The sequence below is a fragment of the Ochotona curzoniae genome, unplaced genomic scaffold, assembly GCF_017591425.1.
Source record: "Ochotona curzoniae isolate NIBS_2020 unplaced genomic scaffold, NIBS_Ocur_1.0 scaffold_2453, whole genome shotgun sequence".
In the NCBI taxonomy this organism is placed as follows: domain Eukaryota; kingdom Metazoa; phylum Chordata; class Mammalia; order Lagomorpha; family Ochotonidae; genus Ochotona; species Ochotona curzoniae.
The window spans coordinates 16,387,069-16,406,102 of NW_024467094.1; the positions used below are offsets into that span (position 1 = coordinate 16,387,069).

Genomic DNA, 19,034 nt, shown 5'->3' on the forward strand with positions numbered 1-19,034 from the left:
TCCTCTGGACTGCGTGGTTTCTCCTCCGGGTGATGTTGGGGCTGGCACCCGGTCCCACCGCACCGGCCGCAGGAAACCGCGGGGAAGGGCTGTCGTGGACAGGACGACGTGGAGTGGGCACCCTACCAAGTCTGAGCATGCAGGTGCTTTGTACATCTGGCAGTGAGATGTGATGGCAGGTCGGTTCTGGGACAGTTCCAGAGCGTGACGCCTGTCTCCTGGGAGGGACGCACGGCGGGGCCTGGGGGCCGAGCGAGGCTGGGCAGAGTCTGCGATGTGTGCATAGGGGGCTCTTGCTTCCTTCCGGCTTCAGTCCCACCTGACTTGCTGTCCCCTGTCCTGGGCTGGGACCTAGAGGTCTGTCTGAGGGGGGGTGTGAGAGGCCCGAGGGGTGTCAGCAGGCGATCTCCTCCAGGGTGCCCAGGGCCGTCTGCAGGGGCACGTTCACAGTGTGGCTGATGGTTTCGGAGTGGTTTGGCATCGTGTCACAAGTGCTCTGCAGGGACAGGAGAGGTGCACTATCAGCGCCAACGTGTCACTGTGCCCCTGGCAGCCAGCCTGGGTCCCGCATACCCAGGCTACGCTGGGGCAGGGGCTGAGTCCTTGTTGCTTCCTGGGCCCGGGTTGAGCAGCTGGCTTGTCCTTATCTCTCTGTCCTCAGCCGCCCAGTACCCCAGACTCCCCGATGTGCCCAGGGGAGGTGCTGTCCACTGCTATGGGGACCTCTATTGGAGCCCTGGTGAGGAAAAGGCAGCCTGTGGCCAGGGCCGGAGCAGCAAGTGCAACCTCTGAGGACCACAGCCTTGCTTCTCAGAGCAAGCCTCAGGGGGCTGTAAGTCTGCAGGGTGCCTGGGAGTCTGAGAGGGAGGGAGCAGGGACATTAGCCAGGAGGCCGTGCCAGGAATCTCCTGGGCAGCTGGGAGAGGCAAAGCTGGATAAGGGGAGGGCATGACTTGAGACACCCAGAAGGCAGGAGAAGGGGATGCAGTGGGTAAGGAACCACCAGTGGCTGAGCACTTAGCATGAACTTGGCATTGCACTGAATGTTTCACAGGCTCTGTATCAATCTTCAGACAGCCCTCTGAGGTCCCTAGGATCCTGTACAACCTGCCCCAGGCACACAGGCAGGAGGGAAGAGACTGATTCAACCAGACCAGCTCCAGGACAGTTCCAGCAGAGCCCCGGCCCCTCCACACTGCCTTCCCCTGCTGAGACTGTCCCAGGGAGACTGTCTGCAACCAGAATGGGAGCCGGGGAAGAGGCAGACATCCATTTGGAGTTTGCTAGCTTGGAGGGAGCAGCAGCCCTTCAGTGGGTTTGGCTTTTCCAGGGTGGGAAGGGCAGAGAGGACCTGAACCCAGGAATTGGATGAGCTGGGATGCAGAGGGGTACACATACAAGCGAGGGGCTGCTACCCCAGCTGTGGGAAGAAGAGGCAGTGTGGGGCCGTGCAGTTAGACGCGCCTGTAGTCTGGCTGTGTCTTTGGTCTCTAGGCCTTCACTACTTCCGACATGAAGCAGGGATAAATATGGCCCTTCCTCTAGGTTCCCTGTGCGGCTGCAGTGATACGAACCCCCAAGACTACATGCCTGAGACCGTGAGGCATGTGACAGTCAGTAGCCACCATTTTGCTGCTGCTCCAGTGAATCTCCTAGGATTTCCAGTACTCTCCTGCAGACAAGATGGAGGCCAGAGAGGCCCCTGGGGATGGGGAAGCTGGCTTACTGAGCTGTAAAAGTTGGGAGCAGCCCTACAGCTTGGGAGAAGCTAGACTGGGCCAGGAGGGGCCATCCATGGCTTACCTGTAGACCTCTGGGAAGAGGCTCAACAGGAATGGCCTTGGATTTGTGACTGACATAAACCATGGACGGGTGTGCAGTGAGTCACACCCCTTCTGCCTGGCCCTGACAACTGGGCTTATCCCAGAGGAGCTGAACCCTTCCATGCAGTGGGTCGCTCTTACCACGTTCTCATCGTGGCTCCCTTCATCCTCCTCTTTGCCGAGCAGGTCTAATAGCTTCTCTTTGATCAGCTGCAATTTAAAAAAAAAAAAAAAACAGGAAGGGGCCTGGTCAGGCTGAGAGGTGGGTGCTGAGGCAGAGGGATGGTCTGGGCTTAGGCTGAGGCAACCAAGGCCAGAGCCTGGCCTGGCAGCCAGCTGCGGAAGGACCCTGGTGGTTTGGCTGATGTGGGGTTTTGTTGCAGTAGAGAGGGGGCCTGCAGGAGGGAGCGGAGGGGCCCTGGGGGTCACAAGTGGTCCTGCTTTCTCCTATGAAAGGTGATGCCCTGTGGATGGGTAAAAGGTGCTGGTGGGTGTGACTGGCTCCCCAGGGGGTTGGAGGACATGCCTAGGATCTCCATCTGAGGATGGGCTTGCAGGGCAAGCTTGGTATTCACAACACCTCAGCTCACCAGACCAGGGCATGCCTGGCCTCATACCCTTTCACTGTTGGTGATAAGGGATCGCCCTTCACTGGGGGCAAATGTGTCATGACTGTACAGAACACTATAAGCAATCATAGGGAAGGGCAAAGTCTGGCCAAGGGGACTGACGGGGCTTGGGGGGTTCTCTAGGGGACCCGTGTCACCAGCCCTGCAGACTCCCATTGGCAGGCCTCTTCCTCTCGGGAGGCCCCGGGGGACTCTGCAGGTGTGGGCATGCCTCCCGGCTTCTGAGCCACTGTGTCTCGGAGGGAGATGGGGTTGCTGATGCAAGTACACACTGGCCAGGTCACAGGCTCTGGCTTCCTGGTGCAGGTTAGCCCCTAACTTGGCCTTGCCCTTCAGGCGGTTGGCTGAACCCTCTAGGAACTTGGGGTTGAGTGGCCCTCTGCAGAGTGGCCCACTGTGCTCACTGCCACACCAGGTCTGGGAGAGATGTAGGCAGGAAAGCTGACTGCCAGCTGTGCTGGCCTGTGACTGGAGCGTTCCGAGGATTGTTCCGGCTGCCTCTGGAGGGAGACACGCTCCCAGGCTGGCAGGTGGGAGTGCTGGCCTTGCCCTGCTGCCTTCTCAATGCCAACACTGATGGGTCTGATTAGGAAACCCCTGGAAGAATGGCGGGGAGATGCCACTTAGGTGCTGGCCACCCAGTGGACAGATATGCAAGTGTATATGAGGGAGCATGGCACATGGCCTGTATGTGCCAGTGGTGTGTGTATGTATATACACATGGGGGGTGTGAATGTGCGTGCAGGTGTGGGCACACCAGTGCAGAAGCCCCCCATGAGTATAGACAATACAGGGCTCTGTCACCCCTTAGGAGGCGTCCTGGACTTGCATTTCTGTCCCACTTCCCATGGTCCTCTGTATCCAGAACCCAGTAATGAACACTCAGGGTACAGGCAGAGATGCAGGCTGGGGGCGCACGGCCTCCCCGGTGCGTTGAATCTGAGTATGGGGGCAGCAGGAGGCACACAGCCTGTGGCTATTGCCCAGCACCATTCCAACGCTTACCTCGTAAATATAATCAAAGAGCTCTAGTATGGTGAGGATACTAGCACCAATAAACAACCCCATCTGGCCACCAATGTCACCTGGAGAGAGAGGGAAAAGACCAAAGCGTCGGCGGGACTTGCAGCACCCAAAGGAACGAACGGATAAGAACTGGGAACCAGCCCTCCACACGGGGTCCCTTTCAGAGGGAGCTGGGAGGGCCACCCTCACTGCACAGTGCTACATGCGGCTGGATTTCAGCACCCGGGGTGCTGAAAGGAGACCTCCCGGGCCACATGGCTGAGCCTCAAGGCACTGGCCAGCCCCCTGACTGTGAGCCTCAGGAGCAGTGCCCCACAGATGGCCACCTTAACCCAATCTTGGCACAGGCCCTGAGGTCACAGATAGCTATCTCCTATCTCTCCCGCTTAAGGTAAACGTCCAGTCTGGGATTGTTTTAGGGGATAGGCCCTTGTCCTGGGGTGCAGGGACCCTCTTGGCCACTGTGTAGAATATCCCTTTGTCTTTAGATTTCCTTTGTATGCCTCTGCCGGAAGACTGTGCACAGATGCCCCGCCCTTAGGATGCTTGGCTCTAGAGGCAGCTTGGAGACAGAGGCCAGAACAGCCACAACAGACCAGCTCGGTGGCTTTGACCATCCCAGGAGTTCTGCCTCTCAAGCATCCTTAGTGGTGGTGGTGGGGGGGCGCTGGGAGGGATGGAGGAGATGGTAGATTGATCTCCAAGACCACCAGTCTCAGGCTGGGCAGGGGACAGGATGGGCGTGGTGGGCATTATTGCGGTGGGAGTGTGGTCCTACTGCCGACTCCAGGCTGGCCTCTTGGTGTGGGCACCTCTTGATGGACTGTCTCCATGGTGGAGTGCCCACATTCCCAGAAGAACAAGGAAAAACGGTGGGGATGGGGCCCAGAACAGCTCTGCCTCCTCCCCAGTCCCACTCCATTTCCTCCTCTGTGCTTAGGTAGGCTTGCTGGAGAATGTGGGCTCACAGGCCTGTGTGGCAGGGGTGAGGAGTGTGTGTGTGCGTGTGCACAGAGGGACTAAACACAGAGTGCTATGCCAAGGGGTGAATGCCAGTGCATGGAGTGTCTGCACCTGTTTGTGTAGAAGCAGCGGTTATACGTGGCCCCGGTGGTGGCTATCTACAGACTGGGCACTCGGAACATGCTTGCAGCATGCGTGTCATTTTGTGGGTTTGTGCAAGTGGGCAGAATGTGAGTGTATGTGTTGGTGTCTGCTGAGGCATGCTGTGTGTACAGGCTTGTCTGCAGCTGTGGGGCGCTGGACTACCGTGGACACACCGCCCCAAGCGGGGGGGCAGTGCAGTGGCATGTGTGCCTAGGCAGTGTGTGTGTGTGTGTGTACACATGCGGATGGCAGGAGGGGAGAAGGGCTGTGTGGGAGGGCAGGAGGGGCTGGGCCTGATGGCACAGGGTTTGTGAGCGGCACACGCTGTCGCTGCAGGAGGTCCAGATGGCGGCATGATCTCCTCAGTGGGCTATTCTGGGTGGCAACAAGACGCGGGAACAAGCTCAACCTCATATGTGATGCAGCCGTGACAGATTCAGAGCACAGCGCCTTGCTCTGTGTGTGTGTGTGTGTGTGTGTGTGTGTGTGTGTGTGTGTGTGTGTGTGTGTGTGTGTGTGTAACAGAGCAGGAGCACATGCTGGGGGAGGGAGGGGCAGGAGGCATATCCCGAGTTGTTCTTTTAGAAAATAAAGGCTGAAGCCACCATGTGACATATGGCAGGTAGCCGGGCGGGGGAGGGCAGAAGACACCCAGGACATGTGTCTCTTGGTTCCTTGACCCCTGAGTGCGAGCCACTTTAACCCAGCTAAGCTGAGCTATTGCCCAGGCCCTGGCTTCCTGGAGGAGGTGTATAAATGCTCAGCTGGGGCCCAGATTTCTATTTAGAAATCACACTTGTGGATTTCAGCCAACCCACTTTGCTGCTGATGGCCGGGAGGTCCAGCAAGCTGAAGCCACTTGCCCCTGTCTCCACAGCTGGCTCGGCAGTCTCTTCCGTTTCTAGCTGAAGGCATCTGCCCATCCATGGGTGCTCCTTCCACCTAGCGTGGCTCCCAGAGGCAGCTAGCCCTTCCAGAAGAAGCTGGCACCCATCCTTTCTGAGAGCAGAGGCTGCTGGGAGAAGGGTGTGAGCGCCAGGTCCTTCCATGGTCCTCTCTCGGTTTGTGAGTTTTGGCTGGGGCAGGCTGGTGCCTGTTGAGTACCAATGGGGCCGAGGGTTAAGTGTGAACTCATGTGGAGTGGGAGGCAGGTCTGTGGACACCTGGGTTTGACAAAGGACTTGCAGGCCAGGGGTCATCTCTGGCTCTCTCAGTGCAGCCTCGTTTCTCTAAGGGTGAGTCCGTACCTGCCCCGGCGACCAGCCATGGGCCAGTCTCCCCTGACAGGGCTCCAGGGTGCTGCCCCCCCCCCCCACAGGGGAACAGAAGGCCATGGGATTCAGGGGAGCCAGGTTGCAGTCCCCAAGTGAACTTCTATTTTTTTTTTTTAATTACTTGCTTTTAATTGAAAGAGTGAGTGAGTAAGCAAACTCCCATGTGATTTACTCCCCAAATACCCATAATAACCAGGGCTGGGCTAGGCCAACATCAGGAACACGGAGTTTCATTTAGTTTTCCCCAGTGGGTGGCAGCATTGTCTCCTCCCACTTCAGCAGGAAGCTGGAATCCAGAGCAGAGCCAGGACTTGAACTTGGGCATTTTGATATGGAATGTGGGCATTCCAAGTGGCATCTAAACTTCTGGCCCAAATGCTTCTTTTAGTTCTTCATTGCAGGGATGTGGAACCTAAGCCTTAGATTTCAGAATGAGCTGGGGGCTAAAATCTCCCCCGCATTGGGGTTCTTTCCATCCTGCAACAGGGGGAGTGTAAGGGAAGGGGCAGTAAGTAGCAAGTTCAGGTTCAAAGGGTCGGCTTGCTCAGGGGGCTTATGCATCTGTCTGCCTGCTTCTCTGCCCATCCTCCCAGCCCCTCCATCTCCCAGCCCCCCATCAGATGTGGAAAGTTGTGTACCAGGTGCTTTGACTCACCGAGTAAGGCAGCGACTTCATACGCTTTCTTCTGTTCAATTGTCTCATAATTGAGAGCTTCAAAAAATATATCCAGCACAAGGATGTTCTCTCTGCAGAGGGAAAATTCAGTCCCACAGGTGGTGAGTTGAACCAGCACCAGGGCTCCTGACACAGCCCCTCTGCACAAATGGAGATCTGGGGGCCCCGGGAGTGGGGAGAACCTGCGCAGCCCCACAGTCAGCAGTGCTGATTCCGACCCAGGACTGGAGCCCTCTACCGGCAGTCCCCAGCCCTACCCTGGGTTCCTCTTTGTACCTGTTGCATCCCGGGAGCTCTGCCTGCCTGCCTACCAGGCAGCCGAGTCCTGGAAGGGGCTGCCTGGGTTCTCATTGCCAAGGCAAGTTCAGCAGCCCCTGAACACATTCTGCATTGGCCAAGGTGCTGATGACCTCCTAGGCAGCCTTTGCCCACTCCTGGGAGCCCCCCACTGCCCCGCTCCAGGGTGGGACACCTCCCCTCGCTATTGACTTGCTAGGGGGATTTGGGAGGGAGCAGACCTGTGTCTGGCTGGGTGGGGTGGGGTGACTTCCTTCTCTCCTGCCCCCAGACAGCTGTGCATTCACTGGTTTAGCTTGGCAGCCAAGCCCGCGGCTGCCTGCAGCATGTCTGCTCCACACAGCTCCTTTCCTACCATGGGGCTCACAGCACCCTGCACATGCTTTGTTCTCACTCCCCTGAGTAAAAGTCGCCCCAGCATGGGGGCTGCAGACAGTGTGGGCAGGAGGGCGTAGCTGAGCAGACAACAGGTTCTCCTGTCTTCACCCAGGGTTGGCCCAGCTGCTGCTCAGAGGATCACTCCCTCTTTCCGGGATCACGGCCCTTGCTTCCTGATAGGGCTCCTTCATCCTTGCCACCCCCATCACCAGGCCACCCCAGCTCTGCATCCATGCTCTGCCTGCTGTCTTGCTGAAACTGCTAAATTGACTCAAATGAACCAACAACACTTTTAAATGCTCAGCAGCCCCACGTGGCTAGTGACCGTCGTACTGGACATAGTGGACAGAAGGAGGACGCACCCACAGTGTTCTGTAAGAGAGTAGGCTCAGAAACTCATGGGAGAATGGAATGAAAATTCCTGCACATCCGCCCTCCAAACTTCTTAGAGTCCGCTTGTGCAAACCTGAGTCCTGTGGCTTCCCTCTTAAGGCTATCTTGGGGCTCCCTTGTCTTGGGGGGGACAGTGTGTAGGTCTTGCTCAGCCCACAAGATCCCCTGTTCTCACACGTCCACTCTCATCTGCCCTGTGCTCTCTGCCGAGCCTCTGCTGGGGAGGCCGTCCCTCCTCCGTTGTTCGTTTATTTACTCCATAAGATGATGAAAGCTGTCCCAGATACTCCGCTGGTCCTTAGTAAACAGCAGAGAGCTCAGGGGGTTTTCAGACAGGTGGGATAGACAGGTAATAAATGAACACTGAGTCACACACCATGGTGCATTAGGTCACAAAGGAAGACACGCAAGCACTTGGCGAGAAGAGTATCAGGAATGAGCACCACGACCTTGTGGTGAAGTGGTTAAGCCACTGCCTGTGAACCTGGCATCCCATACAGGTATTGGTTCAAGTCCCAGTTGGTTCACTTCTGATCCAGCTCCTAGCTAATGTGTTTGGGAAAGCATCAGAAGATGGCCTAAGTGTTTGGGGGCCCTGCCACCCAGGCGGGAGACCTGGACAGAGTTCCAGACTCCTGGCTTCAGCCTGACCCAGTATTGGCGGTTGCAGCCATTTAGTGAACCAGCAGACAGAATTTCTCAACTCCCCTTTCTGTAACTCTGCCTTTCAAATAAATGAATAAAGTTTATTTTAAAGTGAAAACTATCAGGAGGGAACTTGCACTAGCTGTCTGAAAAACTGATATTTGCGTGGAATGGGAGAGCTCTTTGGTGGAGAGTGGAGGGAAGGGCATTCTGGGCAAAGGAAACAGAATGTGAAAGCTCTGCCTGAAAAAAAAAAACCTGTGCAGCTTTCCCTGGCGCGAGGCTCCTGCCGGCTGCGCTGAATCTGCCACTCTCTGGTGCCATGCACAACTGTTAGAGCCAACAAGGCCGCTGCCCTTTCGGACAGTCCGGTGAGTCCCTGTCTCTTCCCAAGCTTGCCAGTCCCTTTGGGGTGGGACTGAGCTTTATTCCTCTTTGGCTTTGCATTTTGAGCATAGAGATTGGCATACAGCAGGTGTCCAATAAATGTGTGCCAACTTGAAAATCAACTGCGTGCCTTTACTTTCCCCCTCCACTGCTCCCACTTTGCCCCCTAGTGGCCTGCTTTCCCACCCTCTTGGGGCCCCGTATGACGTACGAGATGTATTTTTCAGATTTGTTAAATTTCTTCTCAAGGTACTTGGCTGACGTTTTGCTGGGGATCTTGACCATGGAGAGCTCCTTGTTGTAGCGGGTCAGGTTGCAGGGGGTCCTGCAGAGACAGTAATTGCTGTCCTTTTCCGCCAGCAGACCTAGTTGGGGAGAGGGAGGCAGGGCTTAATTGGGGGAGGGGGATGAGCTGGAGTTATTGGAGGAGGTATTGGTCCTAGCTGGCCAAGTGGGGACGGGGAGTTGAGAGAGGGGAGGGAATTGTGCTTTCGATGCTGGTTGGTCTTGGTTTCTTTCCACTTCCTTTTACAGTCATGTTATTCTTGATGATCTTTTGAGGGATGGTGCTTGGCATTGTGGTTAAGATGCCCACCCTCGAATCACATCAAAGTGCCTGCTTCCGATGATCCCCGGGAGGCAGCAGTAATGGCTCAAGTAATTGCATTCCAGGCACCCGGGGGTGGGAGAGATGGAAATTAAGTTTAGAGATCTGTTGTGGGATTTTGAGGGACAAAAATCGTGAATAGGACCTCTTTCTCTGGTTGCAATGTTCCTTCTTTGGTCTAATGGCCTCCAAGGGAGTCTTGGCCCCAGTCCAGGGCTTTCTTTTCTGCTCCTAACCTTAGTGTTCTCATCCACAAAATGGGTCACCATCAAAGCAGATGTGAGTGACCACCATGTATGACCCTTGAGGCTCTGTGGTGTCCCCTGACTGGGCTCCCTAGGAGCTACACCCATCATCCTCTGCCTGGCAGGGGGGCCTCCCCACCCATCTGGAGGCCTTCTCTCCTCTTTTAGGGATGAGGGAGCCTGAGGCAACATTGTCCCCCAACACTGCAGGGACACACCACAGCCAGGTGCTTGAGTCTACTTCCCCACTGCACCTTGACCTTGTCCAAACTCCTTGCCACATGTGCCCCATTCACTTCCCAGTTTTAGAGAATTCAAGAAGACCCTTCCATTGTTGATATTGGTTCTCCTGGGTCTGCTTTGGGCAAGAATCCCGATATGTGGCTTCAGCAAGCATGCCCCTTCCCTTGGTGTCTCCTGCAGGTGACCGCATGCATGGACCCTCCATTTGCCTCCTGGCTGTAAGTCTCCAGCTTCTATCCTTGCTCCAGTCTGAGCTGAGCCTGCTCTCTGTCCTGACTTGGATGGCAACAGTCCCTCAGCCACTGAGTGAGCAGCAGGACTTCTTCCTGACCCCTCTTCCCTCTCTGCCTCCGTTCTCTGGCCATGGCAGAGCTCTGGCTACTCCCAGGCCTGGCGAGTCTTTGTACATAGCAGGAGCCAGCTCTTCTCCTCTTCCAGGCCCTCCCCTTTGGCTCCCCCTGGAGACACAGACATGTGAGTTCAGTGCCTCTCGCTCTTGACTTCAGCACATGCAGCTACTGGACCAACTCGAGGCACCTAAAATTCCCTCTTGTTCTCTTGATTCTGAGAGCTTCCTGGGTGTGGAAGGAGGCAGGTGGCTCTTTCTTGGGCAGGAGTCTAACTACAGGTTCCCAGCAGGCTGGCTTTGGGAGGGCTCTTGGCCTTACTTTTGCGCACACAGGAGGAACCTGACCTCACTGCCCCCACCTGCCCTACACTCAGTGGAACACAACTGTTGTAGGATAAATTCAGCTTCCCTGAGTAGACACCGCCAGAGATGCGAGAGTTGGAGTCCTTGAGCTTCTTTTGGTACCCAACTAGTTGGGGCTGCTCCATCATCTTCCACCTCCCCTTGCTTAGCACCTGCTATTCCTCCTGAAATCCTTCCTTTGTGATAGCCACTTCTCTGCCCGAGCCCCTGTCCAGTTGCCATCCATTTGCACTGTCTCCCTCCCCATCCTTCTCTCCTTCTTCCTCATCCTCCTCCCCTGTCCATGCAGTGGGTCCTCTGTCCCTTTTTTCTCCACCAGGCAATGGATCCCCACACCTCAGGCATCTGCTTGGTATCCTTCCCCTTCCCCAGTACTGACCTAGGGCAGGTTCCGCACACTCCTTGTGCTGCTCAGGGGTACAGAAAGGGGCATCCCCTGAAAAGCAGAAACACAGGCAGAGAGACAGAGAGTAATTCAGGTAGAACCATGCATGCCAGCACATCTCCTCTGCTGGCTCGGCACAAGTTATGCCTGCAGGGACCAGGAGAGGGCAGCAGTAGGGGAGCCGAGCATGGTGCCCTGGGGCTGCAGGATTGTGTGCAAATCTGGACTGTGAGCTAGGCAGGCCACTAACCACCCCAAGCAGTAGACAACAGGATTCACCAGGCTAACTCCTTCTGGGTCACTCTGGAGGCTGCCACAGGTAACTAGCGACAGGTGACACTCCCTCCCCTGGAGGACGGGAGCTGGGGACACCATGCAGCATCTTTTTAACACACGGTCCTCTTTCAGTTGCAAGTGAATCTGCTTTTGGTTGCAAGATTTGAGGCTTAAGCATCCCATTTTCCAACACAACAAGTTGAGGCCACTGTGATGTGGAAGCTGGGGCTCCTCCCAGCATGCCCTGCTACTGCTGTGTGGTTCCTCATGGCTTTGCCCCTAACTCCACTTAGCAATTGCCATATCACTGGCATGCCATGGCGGGATACTCAAGCCCCTAACTGCTTGCCTGTGGCTTGGCTCTGGGAAGAAACCTTCCTGGCTGGTGACTCGTGCCCAGCAGTGGGTCAGCAACCTTCCCCGCACTGCAGTCTCTTCTCTGGGGTGTCCTTTTGTGGGAACCCCAAACCTCAGTTCCCTTCTGTGGGAGCTGGAGAGAATGTCTACGTTCCATCATTCCCTTGCTGCCCCAGCATGAGACCCTTGTCCAGAGCGAAGGAGCAGGTGGGATTTCTCTTTTACTCAGGATGACTCAATGTACTTGCCTTTGTCTCCCATTGCTAGGAGGCTTGTGGGCCTTTGTGTTATCACTCAAGAGGGCATGAGTTTCTTCTCTGACAGTCCTGCTGGATAGAAATAGGCACAGATCCCACCCTGGCCACAACCTTGGTCCTGCTCTGGCCTAGTCCCTCTCTGGGGCTTGTAGGGGAAGAACCACGCCCAGCTTCTAGGGGCCAACCCATAGCCAGGGCCACCCATTTTTCGGACTTTGCCTATTTTGGTCCCAGTTCCCTCTGGCCCTCACTGAGTCATGGTTTGGGGGGCGGTGATCTGTAGGACTCAGGGGTTGCAATTGATCCCCCAGTTCAACAATCCATCCACTGACAAGCTGGCAACCAAATCACCTCGACATAGTACCTTTTGACAGGGACAGTTTTGAAGATCAATATTTGGAGGCTGAAACCACTAAGAGATTATTGATTATGAATAAATAATTCACAATAAAGTTGTGAGCACATTTCTTTAAGCACAGGTTATAACGGAAAACAACTGCTAAAGGACTGACTAACGTAAGGGTTTAGTGAGGTCAACGTAATGGGGGATGTGATCACAGCCACAGGCACACAGCGACTTTCCCGGCACATGGTGGGCCTTCAGGCAACACAACTTGTAGTTCCTTCTCTCCATCGCTGATTTCCACCCCTTTTAAACAGCATAGCCTGGTTTTAACTTGTAACAACTAGTGATTGTGTTTGAAAGACACAGAAGGGGAGGACCAAGAGGTTTGGTAGCTTGTATCTCATCACACAGCAAGCACAGAGGAGCCTGGCTTTGCAGCTCGAGTGCCTGCCTTCAGCCCTGTGATGCTTGCAAGCTGCAGCACTAAATTCCCTCACTCATCCCAATCCAGCTCTCATACTACACGCTTCTGCTCTGACACGCTGACTGCCTCTGAAGAGACAGACATCAGTATATGTGCTTTATTGTTATTATTATTGCTGGCTGATCGACTTCTGCTTCACTTGAAAGTTTCAGAGATCTGGGTTTTAGAGGGGGAACATCAGGGTCCAGAGGCGTGGCCTAGTGGCTAAAGTCCTCACCCTGAATGCACCGGGATCCCATATGGGCGCCGGTTCTAATCCTGGCAGCTCCACTTCCTATCCAGCTCCCTGTTTGTGCCCTGGGAAAGCAGTTGAGGACAGCCCAAGGTCTTGGGACCCTGCACCTGTTTGGGAGACCTGGAGGAAGTTCCTGGCTCCTGGCTTCGGATTGGCTTAGCACCAGCTGTTGCAGTCACTTAGGGAGTGAATAATTGCATGGGAGATCTTTTCTGTCTCTCCTCCTCTTTGTATGTGACTTTGCAATAAAAATAAATAAATCTTAAAAAAAGGGGGGTGGGAATATCTACTTCTTTGAACGGGTATCATATTGGGATGCAAGAATCGCAGGCACCCAGGTCTCACCACAGATAATTGGCAGACATTGGACATTGGGATGAATGTTCTCCAAGCATCTGGATGCTTCTGGGGACTTGGTAGCTGAACTGGGTGTTTCTATCTGCCTGTGAAATGGAGTGGTTGGTGGAGGGATTCCCACTACGCTTGGCATAGTGGCTCCCCTGTCACCCACCTGGCATGTGGACCATGCGGCAGTTGCAGTTCTCCACGATGTAGCGAGTTTCACAGTCAATCCTACAGGCGGTGATGCTGTAAACAGGAAAGAAGTCGAGCCCCATCTCTGACGATCGGCACTCGCCCCACGGTGGGGGCAGGTATGTGAGCTGCAAGGCAGGAAGGAGGGAGCAGGGTCAGCCCCGAAGATGCCGCTGGTGGGGCCTCAACGGACTCAGTGGCTCATTTGTCCATTTCTCCCATGGGTGCACAGTGTCTACTGCAGGACAGTTCAAACTCCACTGCCCATCTGGGCCTCCAGCACTGGCTCTGATACTAGCCTTCCTGCCTTGTCTGTTCTCAGACTCTCACTCCTGTGCCACTTGTCTTCTCACTTCCCCATGTTATTGTATCACATCTCTTGGTACAACCACTGTAATAAATTCGAACCCCAGACCTAGACCTGGAGGACACAACCCAGGGCAGCATGCCGTGGCTGAAGGAAGAACAGTCACAGCTCTTGATGATCCTTGGCCCACCCTACAGCAACCTGCGCTATGTATCAAGCTGAGGACACCCTTTGGGGAAGATGAGTCTTCTCTTCTTCGAGGGCCAATGGACTATACATTTTCTTCCAGCATTTCTGACCCTTGCCTGGGGAGGACGGAGAGGGCAAAGAATGAGGGAATTGATGGAGGTTGAACACTAGCTATGTATTAAGCCCTAAAGTTACATCCTTGAGGCCACCTTTAGAGGACTGGAAAATGAAAACAAGCAATAAAATGTACACATTTCACAAGCGCTGTTGAGGAAATTCTGACAAATGCACACACCTATGCAATCACCACGCCAATCAAGGCATAGAGTACTTTGATCATCCCAAAGATCTCCTCCCCACTCCTAATCAGTCCCCACTCACAAGGGGACCACAGTCACACATTCTATCGTCACAGGTTGGCTTTGCTTGCTCTCAAACTTGCTGTAATTGAAAGCTTATACCAAACACTCTCTTTTGTGTTTGGCATCTTGCACTCAACATGCTTTTGAGAGTTTCCCATACGATCAGATACAGCAGTTCATTTCTTTTTATTAGCAAATAGTTTTCCAGGCTATGAATACAGCATAATTTGTTTATGCATTCACCTGATGATGGGCATTTGGATTATTTACAGCTTTTGATATTTATGAAAAAAGGCCCTTATGAATGTTCATAAGTCATTCTGTAGAGATGATTTTTAATTTCTCATGAGCAAATGACTGGAAGTGGAATGGCTAGACCATAAGATAGATGATATAGATACAACTTTCTAGGAAGCTGTTACCTAAGGTGGTTCTACTGCTTTCTGTATTCCTACCATCAGTATTATGGGGTCCCCAGTTAGGTCACATCATGCAAATCTTGATTTGGTCTGTTTTTTAGATCTTAGCCATTCTTATAGGTTCATACTTGTATAATTCAGTTTCTCTTCAGAGTTCTCTGATGGTTAATGACCTTGAGGAACAATTCTACATGTTTATTGGTCATTAGTAAAACAAGAGATACTTCAAGTATTTGTGGCTGAATTCAAGCAAAGAGTGAACCTGTGCATTTTTCATAATATGTACTTTCATAACTTTTTTTTCTTTTTTAAAAAGAAAGGTTTATTTATTTGAAAAGCAGGGTTGGAGAGAAAAAATATATTTTCTATCAATTTGTTCATTTTCCAAATGGCCACAGAAGCTGAGACTGGGCCAGGCTGAAGGCCGTAAGCCTGGGACTTCATCTGAGTCCCCCACATGGGTGGCAGGGGCCAAAGCCTCTTCCATTGCTTTCCCAGGTACATTAGCAGGGAGCTAGACTGGAAGTGAAACAGCTGGGGCACAAACCATTGGCCACATTGGATGCTGGCATTACCGGTGGTGAGTTAACCCACTGTGACACAAGGCTAGCCCTCCATGAACTTCTGAAGACGAGTCGTACGCAAGGATTTCAAAGGTTTGATGTATCACAATCAAATGAGCCTTTAATTCCATTTTCCATGAATGTTTAAAGTTCCCTCACATTGTCTTTGGTAAAGGGTCTGTTTCCGTGTCTGGCTTTTTTCTCACTGTACTTCTGATTTTCTGTAGAGTCTGGATCCACATCCTTTGCCAGATGTGCACATTGTGATGTAATCTGTTCATTTTCTTAATGGATCTATTTTTCCTATTTTAAAATTAACTTTATTAAGATACAATAAAATGCATTAACTTTAAGGTACAGCATTCTTGAATTTTTAAAACTATATTCATCCTTGTAGTAACCGCCGGCATAAAGGCACAGATCATTTCCACTGGCCCCCAGAGGGTTCCTATTTGTGGTCACCCTGCCCACCCCCACCCCCTGCCAGCAATCTACATCAGGAAAACACTCAGCTACTTTCTGTCCACAGGAGTCAGTTTCATCCATTGTAGGATTTGATATGAATAGAATCACGGAGTATGTATCTGGCTTTTCTCACAGTGTAACATTTTTGAGATGCACTCATGCTCTAGTTTGCATCAGCCGCTCATTCTTCTTTCACTGCTGGGTTTTACTTCTGACTTTCTAATCTTAATCCTCGTCTCATGGCAATAGTGAGAAACCCCAGTGTGATGCTGGACAAGACTGGAGAGGGAGTACTCCCGTCTATTTTGGATCTCAGGTACAAAGTGTTCACTGTCTCACCCTTCCGTGTGTCAGGTACATTTCCATCAGACTGAGGGCATCCCATCTCATTTGTAGTATAAAGAGTTACGTTTGCTTTATCATCAGTGGGTACTTTTTTTTTTTAAAACAAGTGCATTTTCTGCTTCTGTTGAGAAGATCATGTGATTTTGTTAATACATTAAATGATATTGATTAATCTGCAGATGCTACACTCACCTTTCATTGCTGGGATTAACCTCACTTGGTTAGGACTTATTACTCTCCTTACATATTACTCAATCTGTTTACCAATTTTTTAAGATTTATTTTTATTGAAAACACAGATTTACAGAGAGAAGGAGAGACAAAGGTCTTCTGTCTGCTGGTTCACTCCCAAGGTGGCCACAATGGCTGGGGCTGAGCTGATCTGAAGTCCGGATCCCGGAGTCTCTTCCAGGTGTCCCATGCTGGTGCAGGGTCCCAAGGCTTTGGCTGTCCTTGATTGCTTTCCCAGGCCACCAAAGCAGGAAGCTGGATGGGAAGCCAGGCAACCAGGACATGAATCAGAACTTTAGCCACTGGACTACCACACTGGGCCCTGTTTACTAATGTTTGTGGAGTTTTTTTCATTTCTCTAACTGCCCTATTGCTCCTTTCCCATGAAGCTTTGCTTTACCCTCTCATCTTCAGAGTTCTAGAATTGGCTGGAATTTCACGTATTTCTTGTATGGCCTTGGGTAAGTCATTGGTCCCCTCAGTTTTTCATTCCCTTACCTGTAAGTGAGGATGGCCCTTGGGGGTAGATAATGCCCAAAGCCAATTAGGAAGTTAATGGTATATGGATTTAGAATGGAGTGGGTCGGGCCCAGTGCGATAGTGTAGTGGTTAAGGTCCTTGCTTTAAACATGCAGGGATGCTATATGGGCACCAGTTTTAATCCCAGCAGCTCCACTTCCCATCCAGCTCCCTGCCTATGGCCTGGGAAAACAGTCGAGGACAGCCTAGAGCAGTGGGACTCTGCACCTATGTAGGAGACCTGGAAAGAAGTTCCTGGCTCCTGGCTTCGGATCGGCAAAGCATTGGGGAGTGACTCATTGGACGGAAGATCTTCCCCTCTGTTTCTCCTCCTCTCTGTATATCTGCCTTTCCAATAAAAATAAATTAAAAAAAAAAAAGAATGGAGTGGGTCTCCTATATTGTTCAAATTTGGATGAATAAATACTCATGCTGGCTTTGTAAAGGAGCACTCATGCCTTTTATTAGAGACTATGGCCCTAAAATAAGATACTTTTTTTTCTTCTACTAAAATGGATTCTTGCAACAGATGGACAATGAGTATAGCTAGTGAAGTTGTGCTATGTTCGAGGCCAGCCACTTTGTCCCACTTCTACTTTTGGCAGAGGTTATAATGCAGAGACTCTACCTGCCCTGCCAGGCCGGCTTATCATTTGTTCCAGTGACTTCTCTGAAGCCTCACACATGACAGCAGCTGGAAAATTATAGCGTGCACAGCAGCAGTGCTTGCTTGTCAAGGGGTGTCTGAAAGTGGGTTGGAGTATTTGTTTATCTTGGGGAAAGGAAGCCTCAGGGGAACCGGGAAGCACTGTCTTCAGCTATCTGAAGGGCTGTCACAGGCTAGAAGAATTAGATTTGTTTTTCTGGAGTCTCAAGGGAAAGAGCGACACAAGAAGAGTTGTAAGAAGGGGAAGAGGGAGGAAGCACACATTTACTGATGTCACAGGCACCGCGATAGTCCTGTTATCTGCATTGCATTATTCAGTCCTAAAGCAGGACAAATACTGTCTCCACACGGTAAAGACCTTTCTAAGCCACCAGTGTGATTCAGCAATAGCAGCACTGTCTCGGGAGCGAGCTGTGCTACACCAGGGCCATTCACGCAGAGGCCGCGTAACTACTTGGTTGGGATAGGAACAGACGTTTGAGCACTGGGTGAAAATGACTTGTAAGGTCTCCCCCGCCCTTATCACGGAACCTGACTCTGTTATTCCAATCTGAGAAGTAGAGACACGCAAATGATCCTGGCAGAGCCTTGAACTGCACCACTCTGTCATGGTGTGTGATTTGGGAGATCTTATACTATTTACCCAAGCTTCCAGGTCCCCCATCTGAGTCACTAAGTTCAGTGCCCAGCAGGTAGTGAGTGCTCACCCAGAGCCTGGTACTCACGCCCTGCTCCCGGTTAGCTCCTTCATGTTCTACGACGTTTTCATCCATTCAACACAAGGCCCAGCTCCACCGCTGTTCTCTTGACAATCTGGCTCTACAGATCCACAAACCTCTGCCCCTTTTGGCTTAAGTTATTGTGAAACAGCCAAAACAAGATATCACCAGGTCGTGGGATCTGTGGGCCTGGAGCTGAGAGGGAGAGTGAAATCAAGAGAAAAGTGAGAGTTCACTGGTGTATAACAGAGCTGGGGGTCGAGTGAGCCAGACTCGGGGGAGAGGAAAGAACCCCAGGATTGAGTCCCAGGTGTTCCGGCATTTACCTCACCATCTATACTCCTCCGCTCTTGGATTACTGCTCACATTTAAGAACCAAGCAAGGAATTCAGAACGTCTGTGACTGGGAATCCTGGTGGCTGCCTTTCATGACTTCGCTATCTTGAGGGTTTTCGCAACAGTGATTTCTATTTTAGATGAAGCAGCTGACGCTTGCCACCACTGGCTCTGGCAGCCTCTACACAGCCCAGGATCCTGAGACACACCAGCAGGTGGCGTTGCAGGGGCACAGCTGCCCCCGGGCACACTCTCAAGTCCCCAGAGGCCCCAAGGGAGCCCAGTCAAGCTCCCTAGGCCTTTACAGAGCCCCCTCAGTCTGGCACATCTGCAGCCCACACCCTGAGTCCTTGACACAGATCTTGCTATGAGTAGATGCTGAGAAGCTGGAAAAACTGCTTGGGATTGTGCTGCTAGTGTGGCTGGGAAGCACAGGAGGAGAGGTGAGGACAGAGACAGAGACGCCCACCTGTCCCCCACTGACTGCTTTACAGTGGCAGCCTCTGCTGGCCTCTGCTGCAGGGATTGAGCACGATGCCTCCCTGCCAAAAGCCTTGCGACCTGTGGGCTCCCTTCCAGGGGAAGGCCAGAGTCCT

The 19,034-nt window shown here is 52.6% G+C and overlaps 1 protein-coding gene across 2 annotated transcripts in view; it reads right to left on the reverse strand.

The window, feature by feature from the left end:
• Positions 1 to 350: 350 nt before the first annotated feature.
• Positions 351 to 19,034, reverse strand: part of ASIC2 (acid sensing ion channel subunit 2) — an 894,111-nt gene continuing 875,427 nt past the window's right edge. Inside the window, exons 4-10 of one of the 2 annotated variants that reach the window (XM_041000357.1) lie at positions 13,294 to 13,444; positions 10,822 to 10,878; positions 8,847 to 9,000; positions 6,515 to 6,606; positions 3,458 to 3,537; positions 1,965 to 2,033; positions 351 to 496 (exon numbers count right to left, since the gene is read on the reverse strand). In XM_041000357.1, coding sequence (XP_040856291.1) covers positions 395 to 496; positions 1,965 to 2,033; positions 3,458 to 3,537; positions 6,515 to 6,606; positions 8,847 to 9,000; positions 10,822 to 10,878; positions 13,294 to 13,444 — 705 coding nt within the window. In that variant the 3' untranslated portion in view covers positions 351 to 394. The remainder of the gene's footprint in view (positions 497 to 1,964; positions 2,034 to 3,457; positions 3,538 to 6,514; positions 6,607 to 8,846; positions 9,001 to 10,821; positions 10,879 to 13,293; positions 13,445 to 19,034) is intronic. The other variant, XM_041000356.1, reaches the window with a different exon arrangement.